The sequence below is a fragment of the Ptiloglossa arizonensis genome, chromosome 14 (genome assembly GCF_051014685.1).
Source record: "Ptiloglossa arizonensis isolate GNS036 chromosome 14, iyPtiAriz1_principal, whole genome shotgun sequence".
In the NCBI taxonomy this organism is placed as follows: Eukaryota; Metazoa; Arthropoda; class Insecta; order Hymenoptera; family Colletidae; genus Ptiloglossa; species Ptiloglossa arizonensis.
The window spans coordinates 7,684,038-7,710,316 of record NC_135061.1 but is presented as its reverse complement, the minus strand read 5'-3'; the positions used below and the strand labels follow the sequence as shown (position 1 = coordinate 7,710,316).

At 44.1% G+C, this 26,279-nt stretch overlaps 2 protein-coding genes across 3 annotated transcripts in view; one reads left to right on the top strand and one right to left on the bottom strand.

Moving 5' to 3' along the window:
- Positions 1 to 12,392, bottom strand: part of LOC143154359 (uncharacterized) — a 37,675-nt gene extending 25,283 nt beyond the window's left edge. Inside the window, exon 1 of the mRNA XM_076326444.1 lies at positions 11,206 to 12,392. Coding sequence (XP_076182559.1) covers positions 11,206 to 11,305 — 100 coding nt within the window. The 5' untranslated portion in view covers positions 11,306 to 12,392. The remainder of the gene's footprint in view (positions 1 to 11,205) is intronic.
- The window catches only part of LOC143154360 (uncharacterized), a 109,266-nt gene that overhangs the window by 34,283 nt on the left and 48,704 nt on the right, over positions 1 to 26,279 (top strand). The gene's annotated exons all lie outside the window — the stretch shown is intronic.

Genomic DNA, 26,279 nt, shown 5'->3' with positions numbered 1-26,279 from the left:
ACGTTTCAAACTTTCTTTCCATCTATTCGTATATACCTACGTATACAAGAACGAAAAAAAAGAATTTTTACTATTTAACAGAATCGTTACTATCAGCAGTCATCTTCGCGTCAAGGTTCCTCGGTACGTTGCAAATGTTAGCAAAATATAATTTTATTCGGAAAATGTGTAGCAAAGAAAAGAAAAGAAGAAACGGAAAAGGTAGAGAAAACATTGCGGAACCACTTGGACAGTGAAAGTGCAACTAATCAAAGCGTGTGTTTTATCGCGTGCACCGGTAAGAAAATATAATTCGATTCGGAAGAGGCTGCGAGAATTGGCGAACGTTCGATCGGTGTTTCACGATCGTAGATCCTGGATCACCGTGGATCGTCGGCACGACTCTCATCGAGACATTTTCACAACCGCTTTTCCCTCGCAAGGACTGGTTGTTGCGAATCTGGGGAGCGAGAACCCGGTTCTACGCGGTACAACGTTATAGAAATCCGGCTTAAAGGGGTCGACGGAGCGACTCGTCGATACTATCGGAGAAAATAACCTAGCGCCAAGGAAAAAAGAGAGAATCTACGGTTTACGGGGACGAGAGAGTGCTTCGATAAATATCCCGACAGGAAGAGATCGGCAATGGAGCAAAAAACATTTTTAGAACTAATAATGGATCAGTTTTTACCGAGATCTATGAGCCCAAATATGGATACTTTGGAAAGTAAGTGCCATTGCGTAAGTTATTCGGATGAAAGAATTCCAAGGTTTCGCGTAATACGGTTTTCAGTAATTCCGGTGTGTGGATACATTTTTTTCTCTAAATGATACGAAACGTTGGTAAGGGTAGTTTTTTTCGTTATCGGTTACGAGAACAAACGATTGGGCCGTGTAACGACGCGGTTCGTTACATTCAACGTTTCGGGGCTACTCGTGGACTCTCGTTGAGGAAACGAGAGCGAAAAACTTATTTATGTAACGATTATAGTGATCGAATGAAAAAGTTTACGGAGGTATACGAAGTGAAAAAGTTGAGGAAATAGAAACTCGAAAGGTGATCTACTGTGTGGAATCATAAATAATTGACGAGGTTCTTTGCGTTGTATTGTATTTACGATATCTACAATAGATCTATGATGCAACTACTATATGATGCATCTGTGAATTGAACGATGCACCCATGATATTTATGGTACAGGCATGATTCACCTATGACACTTGCGACACATTCTTCTTTAGTTTTCTTTTTCATTATATATTTTTATGTATCTTTTGTCTCGTTACTATTATTATTATTATTATTATTATTATTATTATTATTATTATTATTATTATTATATAATTTTCCAATTTGATTGAAGCGTTAAAAATAATGAACAATTTTGTTACACGTTCGTATATTTTGCTTCAAATCAATAACAAAGGAAGTATGCTTTCCAACTATATCCGTTATTTAAAGAAAAAACAGAGCCAATTGGTAAACACAATCGAGCGTATATTTAAAGTTTTTTTGAGATAGTAATAAAAATAAACGTCTTTGTTACATCGTATCAAAAGTATATATCTACATGTACGGAGTAACGAAGACGTAGCTTACAATTAGCTTGGCAGTTATGAAGTTTAACCTATGTATAGCGCAGTGAATACGATAAATAAAGCGAAGAGAGCAGAGTATCAATAATAGCTGTGTAACAATGGAGACAAAGAAAATTGCGAGTATCGAAAAATTCAGGAAAATACGAATACCAGAAAATTTGGTTCGAACGAACCCGAATAGGTCGAAAGAAAGATCAATAGCGATTTTCTCGAACTTTTCGAGTCCAAGTTTTCTGCTCCTTAAAAGTAGGATGTAAAAGAATTGAGAGTGAAATACGAAAGGAAAAATTGAACGGATCGTTTAAAGTTTGTCTCCGACACTTTCTTCGATTCTCGAAACTCGTTAATATTATATTTTCGCAACCAATTTCCACAAGACAAGCTTCGCTCTTCAACCATCGTTAACTTTGAGATCTCGTCGTTGATTCTCCTAAATTTTGGTTAGGCGCCTTTTGAGGATTCTCAATTTCTCGTCTGCTCGGTTTCCAACATTTTTCAGCTACCGAGTTATCGAAGAGAACTCGGTCCACCGAGGCGTTCGTTGAACGCTGAACAATTCCGGATGCTTTATCATCCGAGGCCCTGATAAGGAGCACGGAACAACGAGATAGTGCGTGGTTCTGCGTACTTATACAGGCGGCACTCCATTGTGTTACTATTTCTGTTCGGAATCGCGTGCGTTGAGCATTCGTATTTTAACCGGTTGAACTTTATGCAAAATCTATTTAGATAAGACTCGTCGTAAATAATTAATACTCGTTCGACGAACGACTTATTTAGACAGTTCTGATAAACCGTCTGGGAGTTTGTACAAACATTGTCCTTCTAAGCTGTTCTTCGATAGTTTCGGTAAAATATCGATCGTTTCGTATTCGAGGCATTTCGAGTCAACCTAATTGTACCCTCTGTTAGTTTCTAATTCGCTTCTTACCATTGTAACGGTAGCTCTAATTCTTTTAACGTAATTTTAATACCTTCTGATTTATCTTACACAACGAGTATAAGAAATTTAATTTACAATTGTTCGAAATCCATTTGCGAAATCGAAACTTCCAAGATCGTATCTATTCGATTTTTCGAAGGAAAATTTTCCAACGGAAAATGCATCTGAGAGCAGTCTTTAAGCGATTCAAAAAATTTAGGACACCCCAGTGGACGTTGCTTCGAGAAACTTTCGTGATTACTCACCGACCACTTACAAGCAACATCGAAATGCTTCCTCGGGATTATTTTCTCAAAGTTCGTGAAATATTTATTAAACCAGTTAAGATTTTAGTCAGTCGCGGTGCTCGTTCGGCATAACTAAATCGTGACGAGCTCGGTCCGATGCAACCGCGAATTCTGGAATTAGAAAGTGAATATTGTTAAACCTCCTCATCGGCCAATTGTGATATATAGTATCGGCGCGAGTTTTCTTCCTCAAGATTTCACCGAAGCAATGCGCGCAGCCCTGTGGCCTCTACGTTCAGGCAACACGATCGATGATCAACCTGTGATCGATAGGTTCGGTCAACGGCATTTTGTCAACGAAACGAGAATTCTTCTCCTTAGCGCAGTGTATCAACTTTATACGAGGAATCGTAGAAATCGTGGTACCCTGCTTGCAGAGCAACGCTCGGATCACGATTAAGCGTTGAAATTTTATCGGGTGATCGTTAATTATTGAAAGTAACTGCTCAGAGACTCGCCACATCGCGGGCCAGGACGATCGAAGAAGACCAAGGCCTTGCCACGCCTGTTTTAATTATCGTCCTGTAATTAGAGAACAGACTACCGAGTCTCTTTAATACTCCGCCCTATATTTAGTAAATTTTACGATAGTCGTTGAAATTGTCGAATTTTAACACTGTCCAATTTTCGTCTATTCTGATGCTGAAAAACTATTCGTTTACTACTGGTATGTCTTAAATATTTCAAGTTATTATTATTGCGATTCTTCGTTACCTACGTATGTGTGCTAATATATGTTAAATGAAATCAAACTTTTGAAAATTTAATTAGACAATTAACGAATCCATTAATAAGAAAAAGTTTGAGCATTAATGCTCAAAAAGGAACTCGAATTGATTCTCTGCCACTGTAAATTTATCAATGGCCGGTAGGGTCGAATTCACTTTCAAGATCGTTCTATTATCCAGTTTGTTTCCAAAAGCGGTCACACCTCGTCCCCAAGCTTCCGTCTCTTTACGTAGGTTTAAACAGATGAAAGTGAATTATTGAAATCGCCCACCGTAACGGCGCCCACGTCCTTCTGAAACACCTGTTTACCCGCGAGTAACGCCAGAAGAGGAATCGTTCCGCTTCCTCTGTCCCCGTTTTCCACGAGTAACGAACGTTTTCAATCGGTGCTCGCGTTAGGCTCTGCCCACACGAGGCCGATGCAATTACTGAATCACAATTACAACGAAAAGTGCATTTTCGAATGGATACCAAAGTCACGGAAACGAAATAAATATTCCAGTTAATAGCTGGATACGTAAGTCGATCGTTAAGTACGAAAAAGGATTAAATCTACCATTTATCGGTACGATGTTATCCAAGTACAGCGAAATATTTATCATTTCGTTAATAACGGAATTCTTTCTCTTGATAAGTAAAGAAATAAATCTAAAACGTATTCAGACACGACGATATGCTGTTTTACACCAGCGTAAAAAAGGCTTACTATAATGCCATCGTTTCCTCGTACGTGCTTACCTATTTATCTACGTAGGATGAAGAGCGCCGCTCGAACGCCGTGCCGATACAGAGAGCTACGAATGGTAAATGGCACGACCGGGTCGACCATTTGAATCCCAAATACGTACAAAAAGCGGCCTATAGACGCTGATACATGTTGCGATGCGGGTCTCGATACAAACGATGGGTTTAAGTTTAGGGTAGGCCAGCACCGAACCTACCAGTCGATACCTATCGACTTTCGTACTGTCACGCAACCTGTACTATTATAAATTCGATACACACATACACACATATATGAATTATTTGTCGACGTTAGAAAATGTTTATTTATACTTTTCGACGAATTCTCGAAATATACGAATAAAAATACTCCGTGATTTTTATTCGAATATTCAGGCTTCTTGTTATTCCATAAGCACTCGTTCGTTTTATAAATATTAATGAATTCTTCCCCGAAATCTTTATCGTCGTTTATTTTCAACAAAAGTGGTACGGATACGTTGAAACTTCAATCAAGAATTCTGTTCGCCAACTGGGATTGGATACTGATAAAAATTTGTATAAATTATAATTCGATTCGTGGAAGCTAACAATCTTGATCGGAACGTCGAAACTTTAGCAAGACGCGCGTTATCGGTAAAACGATTCTCAACGACGCTGTAGTATAATATGAACATTGTAACTGTTAGCTTAAATCCATCGCTCGCGTCGATGGTTGCTTCGTCTCTAGGCCGCGTAAACCCATCGGTTGTTTCGATGCTTGCATCGCATCGTGTATCAACGTCTATAGGGGCCTTAAAAGAAGACTGGCGAGCATTTAGTGAAAGGCAGCGCGCGCGTCTTCCGTGGCCGAGATTCGATTCGATCGACGAACTTAAGTCACGATGTGTCGTTTTCTCGCAACTTGCATTCGATCCTCTCACGCCAAACGTCTCGTCGTTCGAGACCCTCTGGCTTTTCTCCCTTTTTCCCCTTTTTACCACGAGATTCTCTATATTTCTTGTTCTTCGTTCGATTCCGGTAGCTTCCCCTCGGACTCGATTTTTTTATTCGATTATGCACGTGGACTCGATCGGCAGACGCCACGACACGTGTAGAATTTCAATCGAAGGTTATTATGTCATTTGGAGACGATCGGACTGTTTTTGGCCATCGTATTCCTTTGCGGTTCGTTTCCGATCGACGTGTGCCGATTTAATTGTCGTTGCTCGTCGGTGAGACGAGTTGCTTGTATACGGACGTTTAACATTCCGATTCGGTACTGTTGTTTACAGTCTATGGCTGTTAAAATACTCGAAAATTCGTATCATCAAAGACTAATCGGCAAAATAATTGTAATTGTTTTTTTTTTTTTAGTTAAAAGTATTTAAATGAAAATCGATCGTCGTATCGAATATTAAGACGAGAAAAAGAAGCAGTGCAAGAATAAGTGGAATTATAATTAAGAAATATCGGTTATTCGTACGAGAGAGTTACCGTTGGAAGAAAGTAAAGAGTAGAAGGTCGATATAAAAATGATATTAAAATACTACAAGATGGAAATAATACTAAAGCTGTACGATCCAAATTTTATAGGCAACGAAATTCAATTTGTTTAAATTAGAGACAGACTGGAAATGTCAAGATTTTTTGAACTTTATGCTTTTATAGAGATTTAAATACTTGGCGAGAATCCATTATCCTTTTAGAAATTCTTCTCTCCCGCACAGTTAAAGAACAAACGTTTCCTGGTCCGGATTGTACACTTTATAAGTTTCGACAGTTGCTCCGTCCTTGTTTCTCTTCGGTAAGGACCGCTTATGGGATTACTTCCCGTAAACGTTGATGCCACTAGAGGGCAAGCTTCTCAGGAGGATTCCGAGCTATGAAAGGATTCGCGGACAGTCGAAGATACTCGACGAATGGGGTCCAAACATTATCTTCGTGTATACATCTTAATCCCTGGTCGCAGCGGGTTTTCGTCAATAGCACTTGTGAACCGTGCTTAATTCGACGCTGTGACCTAAATTTCAATGGCGTGCACGGACCGGCGTCCTCGCGACGCAACGGGAATCACGATGCAAAACAGTCGATTCAAAGACCCCGATTTTCATCCTTTCTTTTAACTAAGAATATTCATTTTCGTCATTATGCTTCCTTCGAGTCTAGCGGAACAGGACAATGGAATATACATATAACCATTTTTCGGATGTCGACGATCGTATATTTTGGACAAAATAAGAGAACGCTTATCATTTTTCTGTACCGAGTTTATAGATTTTTCCTGTATCCTATCCAAGGGGATCGAAGAAACACCAACGAACCTTGCGAGTAGTTCAAATGTCACGGATACAGTTACGAACGTACACCCTGTATACGTGTATCGACGATGTTCGCGATGACGATGCTCGAGGAAAATAGGTTTTCATCGAAGCGAGGTATACGCCTTTGTTCCAATAAATGATAAATTCCACGGTCCTTTTGAGGATATTCGAGTGAAAATTCTGTAGAATTCTGTAGTATATCGTCTGGAATTTGATTTCAGGATAATTAATGGCTACCTGTTACACACAGAAGGTCGTAGCAATTCTGATCTTAATCCTCGTGCCTTTCCGTTACGATAAATATAATATAATCCACGTGATGTTGTTTCGTATATAGTATTTACCAACACTGCTCCGCCTATATTCGGTCCCAATAACAATTGCAAAGCGGAAATACCAACGAAACTGAATGCCAAAATTATGCAGATTGGTCATTATCCATACCGTGATTACCCGCTGTTCGTTATTAACCACGAAAAAAGACATTGCGTCGGCAAGATCTTTGCAATTTTTATACGCACGCGTTTAAATTTTTTCGATATTAGAATCACCGACGGATTCCGGTGTATCGGAGTATACCTGGTACTCGAGGAAAAGCAATTGGTGAGGTAAAAGGGGGAATTTATAAAATTGATTACGCGTACGAAATAAAAAAAGAAGTCGTAACAACTTCGGAAGAAACGAACTCATGGAATTCGAAAGAAATTTCTTTCGGAAGGCTATTGAAAGCAGTCGTTTTGAAATTCAACGATGCAAAGTTCGTTACGTTCGACGCTTCGAATTCGCACTCGATTCGAAAACAAAAACATCGACGTCGCGTCCCTTTTGTCGGTTACGTTATCCGTCCGTCGCCGTTCGATCGCAAATTCGTTTCGGCACATCGTACACGTACTTGGCAGGAGAATTTATTTACGCGCAAGGTTCCGGGCGTCGCGTTCCAGTCGAAGGAATCACACGAACGCAGCCGACACCTTGAGATCCTGTTCCCGGGTCGCACACGCGGACGTCGAAGTGTGAAACGTGTGTCACCATTCGCGGACACTCGTGCGTGTCTCGTGGGGTCCTTTTAAGCCCCATTGGCTATTTACGGGGATTCGGTGCCCCTCCCCGCGCTGCAGAAAGCTCCTTTATGCACTCGAGGCGCAACTCGCGTTTCGCGAAAAAATCGCACCGAAGCCAGTAGGGAGGGGGTCCATCGAAAGGGAAAGACGAAAGTGTTTCGAAGATGAAACACAAGGGGTTACGGGCCCCTACCTCTTCTCTTCGAAGGCTCCCTTCGAAACCGGCCTCTATAAATTGGAAGAGAGAATTTGCCGAAATCTCGGAGAATTAGCGGAAACGACCCCGCGGATCGGGAATAGTGCCAACTTTACTTACCGTTTATCGTTTTTCGACGATCGAGTGGCAAATTTCTTATATTCGAGGAAGAATTCGGGCGATCGTGAAATTCGAACGAAAACGAGCGCCGAAATTTTTCAATGGTAAAAATGGTACTTTTGTCTCGTTTTTTTTTTTCAACACTCTCCAAGGGGAGATATTCCCCCGGTAACTGCCGCCGCGTCTGTTTTGCATATTTGAGAATGTCCTCGATATTCGTTCGTAACGTAACATGTAGAAAGATACGATAATTTATCGGTGTACTTGTTATTTTATAATATCACCAACGACTCGAAACGTTATTGGAAACCTTACGAATACTGCTATCGTATCTAAGAACCTAATTCAATATTCTACAATAATTAGGTACCTATGTACCGACGTTCAAGACGATTATATAGAATACTGTAACACTGGAAAGCAACATTACGATTTTATGTATACGAATTTCGGATGCAATTAGCTGCAGCGTTTTTAAACGCCGAGACCGGAAAAGAATACTTGGGTATTTATTAAGTTACTTGTTTGTTCCAATTGTAAGGAAAAATTCGAAGCCAAGATGAAAATATCTACCGCGAAGAAATCTGTATATGTTTTCCAGCATCGCGATACGAATTGTACAAAATCTCCGAGACGTGTCCGTTTAAGGAGAAAAGGTTGACAATAATTGCGTAGAAATTCAGCAACGGCGTGAAAAACGGTACGGGTACGTTAATGGACTCACCTGCTTTCCTTTTACTGTTTCTTGACCTGCCGTAAACGATGGAATTTAGGTACTCCACTTGTCAGTTATAATTAACCGTCCACGCAACAAACTTTCCCGCGACGCGAGTCAACCACCGATGAAACGTTTCATTCTTCTTTTCGGTTATTCTTTTCGAGTCATCGTACGATAACTAATGTCTCCCGTATTTTCGTCCGTGAGCATCGAAAAATAAATACAAAGATTCCGAATTAAAATTAACTATTTATCGCTTCTGTGCGTCCATTTAATATCAGACTATAACGAAACGAGGTTTCGTTAGGCACGATATACGTATATCGATGTACGAATTGAACCGTCGATAAGAGGGATAATTCTCGTAAGACAATTTCGATACGAGAGGGTACCGACCAACGGTGTCGAAAGAAAGAAGGTTATCCGGGCTGCTGTATCCGATACGTATCGAGTTCTCCAGAAGTTTTCCCGCCAGTGACTCCTATCAGCGTGGAACGTGAAAGACGAACACGAAATTTCGTCTTCGAAGTCAGTCGAGGCGAGACTTTCACGGTGAAATTTCCCCGAGTGTCGTCAACCCTGACATTAGGATAGCGGACGGTGTGTCAGGGCTACGATCCCTCGAAGGAGCTGGAAAAAGGAACGAGAAGCTCGCAGGCCACACTTAGCCCGTTTCCATGTTCTCCGGAGTGGATAACCGCGTAAAAGTATCCCGTTACCACGGTAGCCCAGATACCGGATTACGAAGCACGAATTGTCAATCGAACCAGAGGTTGCGAGTTTCCGTGGACTGCGCCGCCGCGGAAAAAGCCGACCGCACCGGTCCGCCAACAACCGCAGGAATTTCGCGACACGCTTTTTTATTCGTCGCTGCAATCACGGCGACACACTCGTTTCACCGTTTCGCGATATTTTCATAACTTTTCGTACCTTCAACGCCGTACGCCCGTACAGAGTTCTGTGGCTTCGGCCAATTCGAGGTTCGGTCGACTGAAACGGAAGTCTTCGAACGTATTTCACGAATCGAACGAACCACGGAGACCCGGATCCTTTTTCGAATCTTCGGAATTTCTCGACTCGAAACCGACCGGAAACCCTTCTTGGGATACTCGTACGTCTTTTCGTTTATAAATTTGTAACCGAACGGAAGTTACACTCCTCGGGAGACCAGTCTCGAAACGTTCGGAATTTCTTTCAGTCGAAATTTCAAGACTCGTTCCGTTTGTGGCATGTCGAGAAATGTTGCGACCAAGCGGAAGCTATACCCCATCGATGTACTCGAGGATTTGGAACGCTCGGAATTTTCGTCGGGAGAAGCTGGAAGATCTCTGCCGCAATGGCCAAAAAGTCGCGACCAAGTAGAAGTTATTTTTACTTCGGAAGCTGTCCGAGTTCGCGAGTCTCGAACCGTTCGGTTGGCGAACGTTTGCTAAATTTATCGAGTCGAGTGGTCAGCTCGGTGACGTACGTGAATATCGCCTAATTCTATTTCGCTGACAGTGCACCCTTAGGTATTCGCGCACGGTTCAAACGGAGAATCGACGTCCTCGCCACGACCTACGTTACGCTCGACCACCTAATCCGCGTTATCGTATAAATTACACGAGTACCGGCCGATGTTTCACGCGTATCCATTTTCGGACGGTTCGGAGTAACTCGCACGCCGATAAGTGCGTCGATCAATGAACAGCCCCGTTTCCTTTCGCGGTCGGTTGTTTCGAAAATCGATTTGTCCGAAAGCACGAGCAGCGTTTCAGGGAACGTACCAACGTTCACTTTCGTTACGAACAGCGCCTCGAGTTACGACCCGATAAGATGGATGTTGCAACGAGTCGACCGAATGAATCGTAACATCGATAATGTTACAAGTATCGGACCGAGTAGGCCGGTAAATAGCGAATCGATGTTTTCGCGCGTTCGCGGAACGTCCTTGTTCGTTTGTCGTCGTCGTCGTCGAAACGATTGTTCGCCAAAAGAAATTTACACGATTTGCAACTCTCGAACGACATTAGACGTTCGCAACGGTAATCGCAAATACGCAGATATTGTTGTACAACCTGTCGTACGACGCACAGGCGTGTAAAAGTGCAACGCTATCGTTGCAATTCAACGAATGACTCATCGTACGATAAATCGTTACTCGTACGATCGCTGCACGCCAGTAAATACGCTTTCGCGCAATACTCGCGAATTCGTTGCGAACCGCTCTCGTTACCGAAACCATGGGAGGAATAATTTATTCCACGAGTCTTGGAACGTTCAGCTGTGATTCGCGTGGTGGTGGTGGTGGTGGTGGTGGTGGTGGTCGTAAGAAAAGTTGAGAAAAACGGTCGCCTCGAGTAAGCCAGAGTTAAGTAAGCGGATCCCCGTTCCGAGGAACGTTCAAAATTCGTCGGAGACACGGTAGAAGTCGCGACGCGTAACAAGATCTCCTCCCTCTTTATCGCACAGGACATCCTCGTCCAGCAATTAAACGGGGGACGAACGAGTCACGGTGAGATAAGATAGAGGGCCGAACCGGAGACCGGACGACGAAACAAGACTCACCTCGTATTTTCGTCTCCTGTGGGTCCAACGGTGGAAAGCGCGGGTGGCCCTGCTGTCCCGGTTTCTTCAGCAGGACACCCACGACCTGCGGTGCCATCATCGTCCCAACGAATCTTGGCGGTGGCACGCTCGTCGATCAGTTCGAGCGAGTCATCGTTCCCGATCGATTCTCTTTACACCGATACACATCGAACTATCTCCAACTATTATTTTCGGTCCCCGGGCAAACCGAGCTAAGCTAAAAATTCACCACGGATCACTTTTTCTCGTACGAGAGAGCGCCTAGTTGGTCCGAAATTAAACCAAAGGGGCCAACGAACGAGACGTACCGGGTGAGCAGCTGCCGATTCGTTCGGTTTCGAGACCGTCTGTCGTTTTATTGGCCAAGGCGACGTGTCACTTTAGCGAAGAACAAGGCGCCAGACGGAAGGCCCCTTTCCACTCTGTTTAAACGTTATCGCGCACTGTTGTCTCCTAACACACGCGAGTGTGACCTTATCGGGCGACGAAACTGTTCGAGCAACGACCAAAACCACCTAGTCGCCCGATCGATGGATCGGTTCGATCGTCGTACCGTTCTTCTTCCCTTTCGTTCGACGACCTTCCACCGAGCCAACAGGGTCGCCGATAACCCTACGATCCGTATCACCTGTTGACACGCGGTCACCGCCGTTTGTTGTCGTCCCACCGAGTCTCGTTCGACGACAATGGCCGGCTATTGCGACAGCGGTTGCAATTACTGCAGCTAGATAACGTTATCGACCGGCTTTTGCCTTCGATGAGTGGCTAACGAGCCGAGCTCTCGAGTGCCCACGAGCGTTATAAAGCGCTCCGCAACAGCGGTGATTTCGTTCGACTCGTTACGATTTCGAAACGGATTCGATTTTCACGATAATCGACGACTTCGTTTCGCGGTGATCCACGAGTCCCGGTCGGTTCGATATCGTTGGGAAGATCTGGTTAGATTTCGTGGTATCCATCGACACGTGCCAGGAACAACGCACTTTGTATCACGGTCGTTCGCTCGACCGATTAAATCCTCGTTGCGAAGAGACACGAACAGCTCCGTTTGCTACGATGTTCACTGCACGTTCACCGAACGATGAAATTCAACGCGACCTTCGAAACTGTCACGAGATTTTGGCGCACCGGGTCGCGGATACTCGAGTCGGAATTTTCCCAACGAAATTCTCCAACGCCCCCCGCCCCGCCCCGCCCCGCCGCCCACCCCCACCCCCGCCCCCGAAACCCCCCACCCCCCCCCGGTAGCGAAATCTTGTTATCCGATCGTCGCGAGCCGGTAAGCCGTTTAATCGATGCGTCCGAAGAATACGAACGACTGTTCGCAATTAACACGAGAAGGAACGGTCATCGCTGATCCAGCATGGCGCGCGCAAGACGTACGACTAAATGGACGCGAGAGTGCATCGTGCTCACCGCCTCGCTTCCCCCACCACTTGCGACCGTTTCTCTTTTTCTCGAACGTTTCGGCCACCCTCGGAGGCTTCTTCGTCGCGTGAACGAGCAACCCCTGCCGGCCGAGACCAGCGCGGTAATTTTCAACTACGCACCGTTACCGATCACGTCTCGCGGTGTCATTACACTCCCAAAACACGAACAAAATATTTCACCGAAACCGAAATTATACCTTTCTCTCCCCGTTACTCCGTTTCCCTTCTTCCGGGGGAGAAAAATTCCCCTTTTTTTCGTTAATATTATTTATCAAAAGGGTGCACGATATTGCGCGTATCGCAAAGAAAAGAATCACATTTCGGAGATTACGATTTTACCGTACGTCGCTGCGTTCACTGTACTCGTTTAACAACGAACAACGAAAATTGAATATATTCGACGAGACGTAACTAAAAAATGTTCAGCGATATCAAAATCTACTTTGGTAAAATTCGGCTTACTCGATTCTATCGTTTATCGTACGATTCCGAAAAACAACGAAGCTACGAACGATGATTTTCAACTTCCGATTTCCGCTTTTGGCATCGTAATGCCTCACTCTGCGTCGCTGACAAAATTTCGACAAAGTCGTCGACACCGTCTCTGCGCGCGCACCCTATATTTTCACGTCGTTGCTCCCATAATTCACCCCTTCCGGGACCCCTTGTTTGATCATATTTGCACGCGTCCCTTGGTGTTTCCGTTCGATTAAACGCGAATCGGTTTCTACTTTTCGAGTAACCGACACCGTTCCTAGCAACTGTATCATTCGTCGCGCAGACGGATAAATCAATTTTCCTCGATGGACTCTATTAACCGTGACGCGATTCGAGTCTTTCGGCCCTTCGACCGCGAAGGTGGAATGTACGAATCGTCGATCGTACAAAGCGATTAAAAAAGAAAAACGACCAAAATTGTAAAGGAACAACTTGCGACAACTGCGCGACGACGATAGACCCACTTTGTTGATTGTTCGTGAATTTTTATCGAAAGAGAAGAACGCGACGATATCTCGGTCACCGTATTTCCTACGCGCGAAGAAAACAACGAAAGGACGATGTTTCGATGTTTCGCGACGGTAGAAAAGATAAAAGTAAAATCGTTGTACGAGTCTGGAAGGTTGGTTACACCGAAAAGTGTGTTTCGGAAATATTTCGAGAACGGAAAAAGAGCACCGGCACGAGTGTGTAATATCGTGTTGCGTATTCGTCGAGATTTCGAATAATCGTAATAAACGATGTCGTGAAAATGTAGGAAGAAAAGCAACACGAAGAATCGTTATTCGAACGTTCTACAACTTGAAAGGAAATGGTTGTCCGGTTCTGTTCATCGGTTTCGATTTGAATCACCCTGCGGTCGATGATTGAAAATCGAATCGTTCCGTGTCGATCGATCGTGCAACCTTACGGGAAACGGCGGGTGGACTACGAGAACTCGATCGATGCTTGACGTCAAACCGTCTCAAGAACACCGTCTACGAGTGCACCGTGAAAAATGAAAAATACGGTGACACACTTTCACTCTCGACTCGCGGAGAACCTGCAACGCAGCGGTCGCTATTGAAATTCCGTCTAATTGCGCGCAAAACGATACACAGCGCTGGTTATCGGGCGGATAACTTAAAATTGACCGACTCAAATTTCCCCCCTTTGAGCGCAGGAACGCATCGCAACGATTCCAGATTGGTGAATCTTTCGAGAAACGTTAACGCGTTAAACGCCACGATAGTCCCTGGGAACCGGGGCTCCGAAGTTACGACGATTTTCTAAAGCGCTTGCGAGACGCGAACTCGAACGCTCGTAAGCTTTCAAAAATAGAATCGCTCTTATTAACGGTAATGCTATTAAGTAACGAGAAGATCGACACTTTTTGTACCACGGTTACCGAACAAATATCGAGGACCCGTTAAAGGTCGATAGGTTTTTTTTTCCTCGCGACGGTACGTTCGGCTTCCGTTGCTCTCGGTTATTTTCCATCGGAAGAATAAGGAAATATATACGATCTAAAGACGCAACGCGGAGAGACGAAAGCATCGTTTCGTGGCATCCCGTAGAATCGTCTATATATATATATATATGTGACCGTTCGCCACGGGTATCGCCTTTGTTATCTTCCGGGATCGAGCACCGTAAACTACGGAAATTGTCACGTAGCCCCCTCCGACAACGCGTGGAATTGTGGCGACGAAATATTAGTAGCTTCTTATCGCGACGAAGAAGAATAGGGAAAGAAGGGGCAAGGAGTAGACGGAATCGCGTCGCCAAGGGTTGCCGCGATACGGGCAGGTGAAAAAACAGGGCGATTCGGTCGCGGGATCGATTCGGGACTCGAGAGATCGAAATCGAATGTTCCATGCAGATCTTCGGTTTGTTTGCGGTTCGCGGTAATCCGTGGACAATGGGACGCTTCGTTGATGCGAGTTTGCCGAACGGTGACACAAATTCTCGCATTGGATGTCTCTAGATTCGTACCGCGAGAAAACAGCCGGAATGGAAGAGAAAGTGGAAATTAAAAATTGGATTTTGTATCGGGAGGGATGTTATTCGTAGCCGTTTGTAATTTCAAGGAACTAATTGTTAAACGTACGCGTTTAATCGGGTTTCGATCGTTTATTTGACCAACAACTATCGATCCATCGTCGGTTGTCCGTGCGATCAAGCACGACAGAGATAATTGAACAATGCATCGATCCATATCGAGGTTGCGTTCTATCGACAATGGTGCACAGCCCGATGGAAAGCTCTCCAGTGTCATTCGCGAACAAAAGAATCGCCGTTGGCAGGGTTCGGCCAACCAGTTGCCGCGTTCGGTGGATCAACGGTAATAACGTGCCGTTTAAAAAGGAAAAAATATATTTTTATCTCCCGCGCCGGTGCGGGAAAAATGCGACCGCCGCTACGGGACGACTTCACGACTTCGTGAGACACGAAAAACGAGGAACAAAAAGAGAGAAGACTCGATGCCAAAAATATCCAACGCGAGGAACGACGACGCGCTGCTCCGATTCCCGACAGGGAAAAACGAACGATTTCCAGCCTGAAATAAAATTTGCCCTCGTAGCCTCCCGCCGCAGACTCTTAGTCAACAGTCGCCGTTAAATAAAGTGACTTTGACCAACCTAACTCGAACCTGACTCGAACCTAACCCGTTGTCACTCGATACGAACCCAATTTCGTGCCCGTTTCCCACATTATCGGTAGTCAGGTTATTGTTAGACTCGAGCAAGACGCTTCGCCTAATTCCGACGTACACTTTCATTAGATATAGTTAACACCGTGAGAACGAGTAAGCAGGTAACGTGTGCACCGCCGAAACTGATCGTTCGGTTTCCATTTAAGTACATTGCGCAGACTATTAGGTGTACAAATTCATTCTTCGTCCCTGAATCGATTCAATCGCAGTACTAATTGTAAGTATAATACAATGGTCTCCGAGAAACAGCACATTGGATACCGTACGCTTTTCGCGTTCCAATGAAAGAAAAGAGACGGAAAGAGATACGTTAAGAAGAATATTTTTAACCCATTATCGAGATTTTTCATTTCTGGCGGTACGTACTGTAGCCACATTCGTACGAAACGAGATACCATTTTGTTTGTTTCAGATTGAAAAAACTGTCAGAGGTTACAACACTTTTTTCGGTCAAACGTGCAAAGTTTCAATGTTTCGATAAACACGGTTGTGTGTCACAACCCGTGCACAAAAAGGTTTATAGATTTTTTTTAAATCCCGAATAAAGAATACCCCTTTAAGGTATAAAATAATACTTACCTACGTAAAATGTACAACTGGCCACCTATCGTTTATCGAACCTACGGTATGCTAGATTTTGCGATAGCATCGTATTGTCCTCCGACGGGACGTATCGATTAAAATTTTACAAATTGTTGCGAGAAATATCTGTGAGCTCTGTAACTTGGAGCCAAGGCGCTCCTAATATAGTACAGCTGTTACCAACTTAAATGTAATCAGTGTTCGACTCTGAGCGGTAAGCGCAAAATAATTGTCAGAAGTACCTTCCACCGGAGAGCCAACGCGCTCCGGATACAGTCGCAAATAATGACCGATATAGAGCTAACCGGTGGCTACGTCCGACCAATAAGCGCAAGAAAAGCCTACGATAGATTTCCCTAACCCAGACCTAACTCTCATCGCGGAGGTAATGCGTTTCTCGTATATACGTTTGAGCAATCGGTGCTAAACGAGCTCCTAATAAAAGCTAACGCGCTTCCGATACGGTCTTATTGTCCAATGACCTCGGTGGCGCTTCGATCGCTCGACGTAAAAAGACCTTTAGGTTAGGTTTACTCGACCACCTCCTATCGTAGAAGTGACGCGCGTACGGACGTAATTAACGTCCAACTCGAACCTCACCGATGTCCGACACGGACTAATAGGTTGCTCAACTGAAAGTTAATCAGCGCCTGGTAGTAATAAATTCCCTAATCAGCGCCCAACGCGCAGCCAACCGACGCGTGATTTAGTTCTACGTTGGTCTACATACCGAGCGTATTGCCGAACCTAATATTCTCGCTTCGAATTCGTAACGATACGAGCTCGGAATAATCAAACGCTTGGATTATACTTCATTGGATCCAACACTTCATCTATACCGAGCTCAACTACGGCGCTCAATTTTTTAACATTAACGCGTATTTATAAAATTAATACTTAGTATTCTTATTTTTATTTGTACAATCGAAACCTGCGATACTTGGCAGCCACCACCGGACACCCTGTATAAACGTAACCGCGCGAGAGGTAGGGAAATTACCAACATCGCTTACCGGGCAGAAAGTGTCGAAACGGTGGACGATTCGCTACCGATCAACGCGATCTCGTAATCGGCTGGAAGCCGGCTCGAAAAACTCGACGAAGTCGCTGGACGGCCGCGGACTAACGCATCTGCGTTGGTACGCGGTTGCTACGGTCCGCTTGATCAAAAACGAATGTAAAGTGGCGGGAAACGACAGGAGGAGCGAGCGGAAAGTCCTCCGGGTGAGTGGCTCCCACCGCGGAAAGCAAGTTTTAAATTTCCGTCGTTCGTTCCCGTAAACGCGTCGCGCGGATGTAATTATTGTCGTTGCGCAGCTCGGGGACACGGTGCGTGGAACGAACGCGATTTCGATGAAAATCGCGTGGACGACCACGATGGCGAAACTTTTTCATTTTCACGGAAAAGGTCGTAGAGTGCGACCGGCGTCCCCGATGATTCTTATCGTCCGCGCACGGATCGTTGAACGCGCGGGTCGATAAGGTCCGACTCGATCGCACTCGAACGCGTGGTTTTGCACCGCGGGTAAAGTGTCGGGCAACTTTTACTTTCACCTTTGAGGAAACGTGTGCCGCTCGTTACGGCAGGCTAACTTTATGGATCGATTATATTATGCTCGCCGATTAATAATTTCGAAATACCGCCGAACGCCAGTTCCGTTGATATTGCGACGTGGACTATGCTTTCGGAATCGCGGGGGCATTGCATCAACGACTCCTTAAACGATACGTTCCAGATCGGAGAATAAAATCGGTGGAAAGCTTCGTAACTCGGTGTAATTGCGCTTAACTCGTACTTGAGTTGGGCCTAAATCGTACCGCGATTATATTTCGAGTTCAACGGAGAACTGTACTCTGCCGTTGGCATTGGAGAAATGTAACTACTGGGCGGCCATGTTGCGCGACACGGAGTTGCACGGTCTCTGACTCGTGACAAGGTATTCGCGAGCCTCTTCTTTACGGCGTATTCTCGCAATATTTGCCCACTTTACACAAGTATCTATCCTAATATTTGGCCAGTACGGAAAGCATCTCGACGCGCCTTATAATTTTCCAATGTTTACCGCTCGACGAAACTTTCCTTATACGCGATCTCCCTCATCGGAAGATCAAGGGGAGCTTTAATTCTCATTTTCGTCGAAACGACTGCACGTATGCAAGGGTGATTGCGTCCAGAGTTACGTCGTGTTCCATTCATTCGGAAGCCTTTTAGCGCCCGCGAACCTGATCCCCGAACGAGTACGAACCATTATACTTTTAGTATCGTTAAGAAGATTGCGTCTGTTCGCTGTTTCGGAACACTTATCATCGATTGGATAAGTCGTGGGTTTCTTTGATCGATGTTTCGACTCCTAGTTTTTGTAATTTCACTTAAGAAATAGTCCCATCGTCGCGTTCCCGAAACGGACGAAATTACATCGTCGAGGCGAGGCTCGAGACGAACCATGACCAACAATTCTCTCTTTGTTCCGAAAATTGATATCGTATCGGACGCGCTACCGTGGTCGGTAACCGTATTATTTCCAGAGAAACGCACGAAAGTATTGTTTCGAACGGAAATGGCTCTTTATCTACCTACCTCTTTCCCAACTCGCTTTCTCCCAACGTCACAGTCCTGAATGACTCTAGGCTCACTCAGCGCAGATAAGCTATTCCCATGATTCAGAGGTTCGGCGGATCGATCGACGCGACTCGCAAATTTTCTGTCGTGGAAACTGGAATTCATAAAGGTCCGTATCAGCAGGGTGCGCCCCGACGAGGCGTCCAAATTTAGACGGTCGTTGCTTACGCGTCGTCTGAGCGCTCGTTAGGTCGCTCTTAGGACTTTGCGTCGTGGACGAGCGTTACCTGGTGAGCACCACAGCAATAGGGTAAACGCGAAAACTGGAACGAGCGCGTGAATCGCGAATAACGAATCGTCGGCGATCGCAACGAGCCCGGCGACGCGACTCTGAAACGTTCGACTAGTTCCGGGACCTTGTCGCGCGAGCGATCATTTTAATGGGCATTCCAGGCTTTCCGACCGGTCAGATAGGATTGACAAGTTTCAGGAATTTCATCGCTTATCGGAGGGACTTTGTAACATCCTGCGACGGGCCATCGGTGGAACGATGGGAAAGTTTTCTCGATAAGCCGACTCGGGAAAGACTGCTTCTTCCTGCTAATGTATTTTTACTCCCGTTGAGTCATTCCGTTGCATCGCGAAAGCTGGCCTCGACCACGCTCCTCGAAAAATTTCTAAACTAATCGGATCGTTCGATACGTTATTGTTGTTGAGATTTTTCGGACCGCTTTCTTTCACCGTGATGCTTTCACCGACTCGGCGTCGAAACGACTTTAACGCCAAAACTAACGACAAATTTCGTAATATCGATCGTACGACCAAACTTATCGAACAACCTGGTACAGGGCTATCGATATACTCGTATAGAAAATGCGCATACGTATATACGCTTCGACGGATCCGAAAATATAATAATACCGATATTATTAAGTATTAGTAAACTAGCTAATAACAGGGACGATCTGGCCAGGTCCGTTGCTAGGAAAATGCTAGAGAAGAATTTTCTTAACAATTCCGGACATTCTAACTAGGACTGCGATCGTAATCGTGGGACGTGCTTCTTCCACGGCGATTACACGTTTGTTACTTGTTAATGCTTTCACTGCGGGCTCGTAATGCCGCGATAGAGAATCGCACAGGTTGCGGAAAGAGGATCGGAACGCCGAGCGGTACTTTTGTGTCTTAACAATTGAGAAAATTTCAGGTTTCGCAATTGTACCCACTTTCCTCGGGACGCGGAGGATGAAGTTGTGCAAACTTGGGAAATTGATGTCGAACGGGCAGGAACAGTGTTTACCAATTCGCTTCTAACGAGGAATATTAGCGATCGTCTACCCGATTTTTACGGAACTACGCGGATTCGTGGAACAATTGAAAAACAGGAATTACATTTTTTTTTTTTTAGCCACAGTGATTCAAATTTAAAAGATGGAAATATTTTTTTTCCCCCTACAAAGTTTCATTCGCTAACACTGTGTTAAAAATTATTTTTGCAACCTATATTCCCAACATTTTCAAAAGATTCTATCCAGCGATCTATTTTTATTTCGAATTCACAACTAGTCGCGGGTATGTTTATTTTCTATCAATATAGTTAATATATTGGCAATTAAAAACGTAAAATTAGAAATCGTAGAAATCTCGTTTAGATCAGAGATGGCAGTCTTACACAGAGTTGGGAAAAATACTTATCTAGATTGTAATTAATTTCGGGTAACGAATAAAAGATTTCAATTGCGAAACGAAATTGTATTTATGACGGACGATTAAAAGTTTATCCGAATTGAACCGTTGAATCGAATAAGCGTTGAAAAGATATCGCTATACGGTGATTTTATTCGTCATTTATTACGCTAATAAAATTTTATCCGTATCTGATCTCGTTGAGTTTCCAAGTGATATGCTGACTTTCGTATTAATGTTCTTTCACCGACACGGATACCGTCTTATTTTCCATTGCAAAGCGCACAGAATTTGTTTCGAAGACTTACGTATCCAACAGCAGCGAAAACTGAAATGTTGCAGAGTAGTTGCACTCCTTAAACTGAAATATATATATATACACACGAATATAACACGAAGCGTTATCACCGTGATTACAAAGTGCTCTATCAGTAGACACAACTTGCGGAGGCCACTCGCGTCGAGTGTTGCTGGGAATATAAAAACACTTTTGTGTAAAATAAAATATTAACGTTATCGTGTTAATTTATAGAACGTTCTACGCGTTCTGCGTAGATTTTACGTAGGTTTTTCTAAATACGATTCTGCGTATAAAATTGAGAATCTGGTCACCGTGTTTGCAAAGTACTCTATCGGTAGTTGCAACGTTCGGATGCCCGCCGCGTGGAGTGGCTGATTTGTTTGATCGTCGCGCAAGCGGCCACGACACTCGTTCCAAACGAAGTTGCCGATACAAACTCGATAGCGCCGCTGAACTCCGACACCGGCGGAACGTGACCAACCAGGCATTAATCAACGGGCCACAAATCTTCGTTTAGTTTATGCGGAAAAGATTTAATAGAAGCAAGCTGGTGGTGCAATTTCTCTCCGCCGGATGATGAACCCACGCGCCACTTTGCCCCTTCTTTGCCTCCTCGCGGATAAATTGAGCCGCGCTGACACTCGAAAAATACCGAACAATGAATCACTCCGTTGACTAATTGGTTCGCAATCGACGGAGGAATACGGAGACAATGTCTTTCCACGGAGTACACGCATCGTTAACATTTACGAAATGCGTACGGTTTCTACGTTATTTACAAATTTCTTAGCTCCTCGATCGCAAGACTTTGCGTAATGGCTGAATTTCTTCCGGATACTTTTTAAATCTCGCCCAAACTCCGTTATCGGTACGACCGTGTCAAAAGTACAGTGAAAATGTTTGCTCGTAGATGACTCGATCGTGCTATTCCGTTCGGTAGTTTTCTACTTTGCCAATAGTCGAACAAGAAATCTTATCGACCGAGTGCAGATTAACGAGTCGAAGATTTCGTTGCATCGTTTCGAGGGCACTGCGAAGAATATCGTACGTACGGTTAATTAATTGTTTATTTCAGTAGTAGCAGAGTATTCAGGAAATTATTGAACAAAAACTGATGTCACATTTGGAACATGGTGCAAAGTATCGTAACGACATTTTACGAGACGAAAACAACGAGTATCGAACGCTTCGTTGCCGACGAAAATTTCAACATTTGGCGCCCACAAGTTTCGATGTTCGTTGATTCGACACTCCTCCCTCCTATTTTCTTACAGCTTTGTATCTAAACATTTACGGCTATAAATTGCATTGTCCACGAATTTCGTTTCTGCGGAATAATACCGTGGTTGATCGATACGAACATTCCTATGAAATTCTCTCGTTAACCTCCGTCTAATTTCCGAATAACTCGGGCCAGACATTGGTTACAACGGAAAGGAAATCGATTTTCGAGAGCGGGCAAGTTCCCATTCATCTTGGGTTGTAATTAAACGCGGAAATTAAACGCTTTACGTCGCGTGTAAAAAATAGAACGGTAAAAAATCGCGTCTCCTTTTAGATTTATTATCGCTTAAATCGATCCGTGCCGGTTTGGCTCGACATTCAAGTGGACACATTTTGACGATTCCAAAATATTGAACTACTTTTTGTCACGTTTATTAAAATTTCATCATTTTGAGAACGCTTGCCTGAAATTAATAGTAGTTATTGCGTTTTACTGTAAAAAATCAACGATCGTGATATTAATAAAATTGTAGCAAGGAGAAAGAAAACGACGTTCGATAAGAAACGGCGTTATTAGGTTGGTCGTTTTATTTCTTCAAAGATGGTGCTCGTATGATAACGATTGTACTCGTTCGTACAAAATATTAAGGAGAAATTTAAATAATAACAAAGGTGTAGATATTTTGCGAAGGGTGTCCAACACTTGGACGTATGAAATAAAATGTGTCGATTAAATTGGCGACGAAAATAGTAAAACGGTTAAAGGTATTAATATAAATAATTTATATTAATTTTCAAATCGTACAGACTTTCCACAGAGATTGATACGATTTACCGAAGAAGACCTGAAACTAAGGTCGAGACGTGGTAAATATACACGAACACGGTTAATCGAACTATCGTCGATACTAATTAGCTTTACCGTATTACAAGCATTAGGTATCCCAAGTCTTTCGAAGCCGAAAAGTCGACACGCGAAACAAGATTGTTGCAACCACAACAGAGAATTACCGTTGAAGAAGCTGGATCCGCTATACTACTATATAGGTGAGCTACAGAAGGAGAGCAAATTTGATCGTTATTCAAATGCGCTTTTTCCGAAATTAATTTTTTCATATAGGTCAAGAGCTTTCACTGGAGACTCTTTGTCCAATTAATTCGAAAGTTTAACTCTGTATACAACAATAAGATTATCGCTCCGTGTATCAATTGTTTTATTTTTTCAACATTTTTTAGGAGGTGCTTGAAAAATTGCTGAAATTTTCTCAAAAATTTCAATTTCCTTCTTCGAAAGCAAACTGTGAAATTTGCTTTTGAACGAACATTACTTGGATATCCGTATTTATTTACATTACGAGCAGAGAAACTCACTTTATCGTGCAACGGGGCAAATTGACCAATATCTTGCAAAACCGGCCATATATTATTTATGCGTATGTTCCAATGACCAATAAAAGCTTTGAAAAAATTTTAAACTTCGGGAAGTTACTGCAGGACGGAAAAGCATTTTTTTGTAGATATTAATTTTTTATGAAAATAACGTACTTTTTCTCATGAAAATTGTGAGAAATATTGTTCAAGTTGTAAACTTGTAATAGAAAACGTACGAAACCTTTTTATCGGACGGCTAAGATTTTCGGAAAAATGTCGACATGTTGGTCATTTTTCGGTCTTCCAGGGATATTCGGTTTCGATGATCCGCGACGATAAATCTGAATCCAGATCGAGCGAGTCGACACGAATAACGGAAAACAAAGAAGCCTGCGCAGCATCGTTACGTAACGGTGTTTAACGGTCAAGAATATCGTGACGATGATATTTCCGGCATTCCGTCTCGCCCGGTCGGAAACCACCGAGTGCACCAGCCGCGGAACGAAAATTACAAGCGTACCTTTTATAAGTAGGAGTGACTGATAGTGGGGGTGGCGCAATGCGGCTACCCTGACTTGCATCCCTAAGAGCGGACAAACAGTTCGCCGGAGATCTCACTAGATGAGATTCTTCGTTCTCGAAAATGCCTCGTTTAACTTTCGACGAGACTTTTCTCAACGCGATGGATGCTACGAATTATTCGACGATTAAAATAATTACGTACGAAATAATAGCGGAGAGGACCCCGAAGAGCTTCACAGTTTGGAACCAAGTTTGCCATCTGTGAATCATCGTAGACGAGGAGTCTTGAACATTACGTACGCGTAGATGAGCCATGGCTCGTTTAATCGCGGAACAATGCACAGAAGAGAAGCTTCTCACTCGGTGGAGCAGCTACTGGGGAAAAAAATAAATTCTAACGTAAAGATTGCACACTGTCCTTACGCGTACGTAAGTAATCTTTGCGGAGTGCGATCCTCCATCGTAATTGCCGCGGCAAATATCGAGCGAAATTCGAAATATGGTACGTAACGCGAGGCGATCCGCGCGACGATTCGGCTGAATGCTAATGAAATTGATCCCCAGCCGCTGAATCTCGTCCGGTCTCTTCGGGTTTGTTCGGTCGTTTGTTCTTCGGGAAGCCGGCACGTGCTCTCGTCAACGCATCGACCGTTTCAAACTTGGGATGGCGAGAGCTCGTTTCACGGACGGCCCTGAACAAACTTTCAAACGGACCGTCTTCTTTGGATGGGAGAAGATGAACGGCAAAGAGGATCCTTCGAGCTGGCTCCTCGCGGACGAAGGTGCAGCAACGAAAGACAAAGAGAAATCTACCTCTGTGGCCCGGTCTTTCGTGACCACCGCGACACACATACGTATTTACGTTCCCGAGAAAATCCTCGTCCAGAAGCGGAGCGTTTTAAAATATACGGCTATACACGCGCGAGAAAATATGCGATCCGTGTATCGGTAAATTTACCACATTCTCTGTTCTTTGGTTAGGGTAAATGCGCTGGTAGTCGCCAGCGCGGCCATTTATTCGATCGTGGAAATTCAAGCTGCGCGCGATGAAAATGTTTAGAAAATAGCAAAACGGAAAGGTGCGAGGTTCGCTGTTGGAAAAATAACGCTTACCTTCTCGCGTATTTGTACTTTGTCTGGCCACGTGATTGTATAACTCTCGTCGGGTTTTCGTGTATCCGTATATAGTATCCATCGACGCGTGAAAATAACGTCGCGAGTTGTACAGTGGGTAATGTTAAGTTCGGGCGCAGACCCGAGTCAAGTACCGTGAGTCAGGGGTCTCTATTTCTAATGAAAGCGAGCCGCCTACTCTTCGAGTCTCGATATCCACTCGACGCGGCTCTTCGTGCTCTAGAATCACCCAACACGGCACTTCCGCGATGCGCTTCTGTAGCGTACTTTCCTATTCCGTATGCACGTGCTTGTGCAAGCTTCTCGGGAACTTCCATTGATTCGTCACGGCCGACTTTTCCTGGAGGAATAACCTCAACGAACTGGCGATGATAACCGCAGTAACGACACCCATTGAAACTGTACCGCTATCGAAATGTCCAACGAAACGCTTTGCTCTAGGGTTAAGCGCGTACTATAGACTTTCCGTCGCAGGACAGTTCAGTCGATAGGGTAAAATCGACGTTATTCGATATTCGGGGAGCGCGAAAACTTGACTTCTTCTCGACTGGACGAAATGGACACTGGTGCACGATCGGTTCTCGACAAAACAGTCGCACGGTAGGGAAGATCGGGTCGATTTCGTTCGAAGCAGAGCGCAATACTATAATGCATTTCTCGTTCGACATCGATAGCAACCGTTATTTCTCTACGGACAGTGTATTCGCTATCGTTGTACGATGTATAGTATGCGCGGCAAGGCTCGAGCCCGATGTAAAAATCGCTACGTACCTCGCTTTCGGATTAAACTACAAAACTACTCCTACCTCTTCTTCCAACTATTATACTTTATTTATCCGCTGGTTCCGATTTTGTCGTTCGAAAGCGGAACTTACCGTATTGCGTGCGTAACGATATCGCGTACGCATCGAAGAATAAACTTTTATACCGATTTCGAACGACGAGATCGTTCGACGCGAGACAAGCGCGTACATGAAAAAAATCGAGCAGCCCTTTTCTCCGAGTTATCAACGATACGCTTGTTTGTTGTTAGCGCTGAGAAACGTTCAA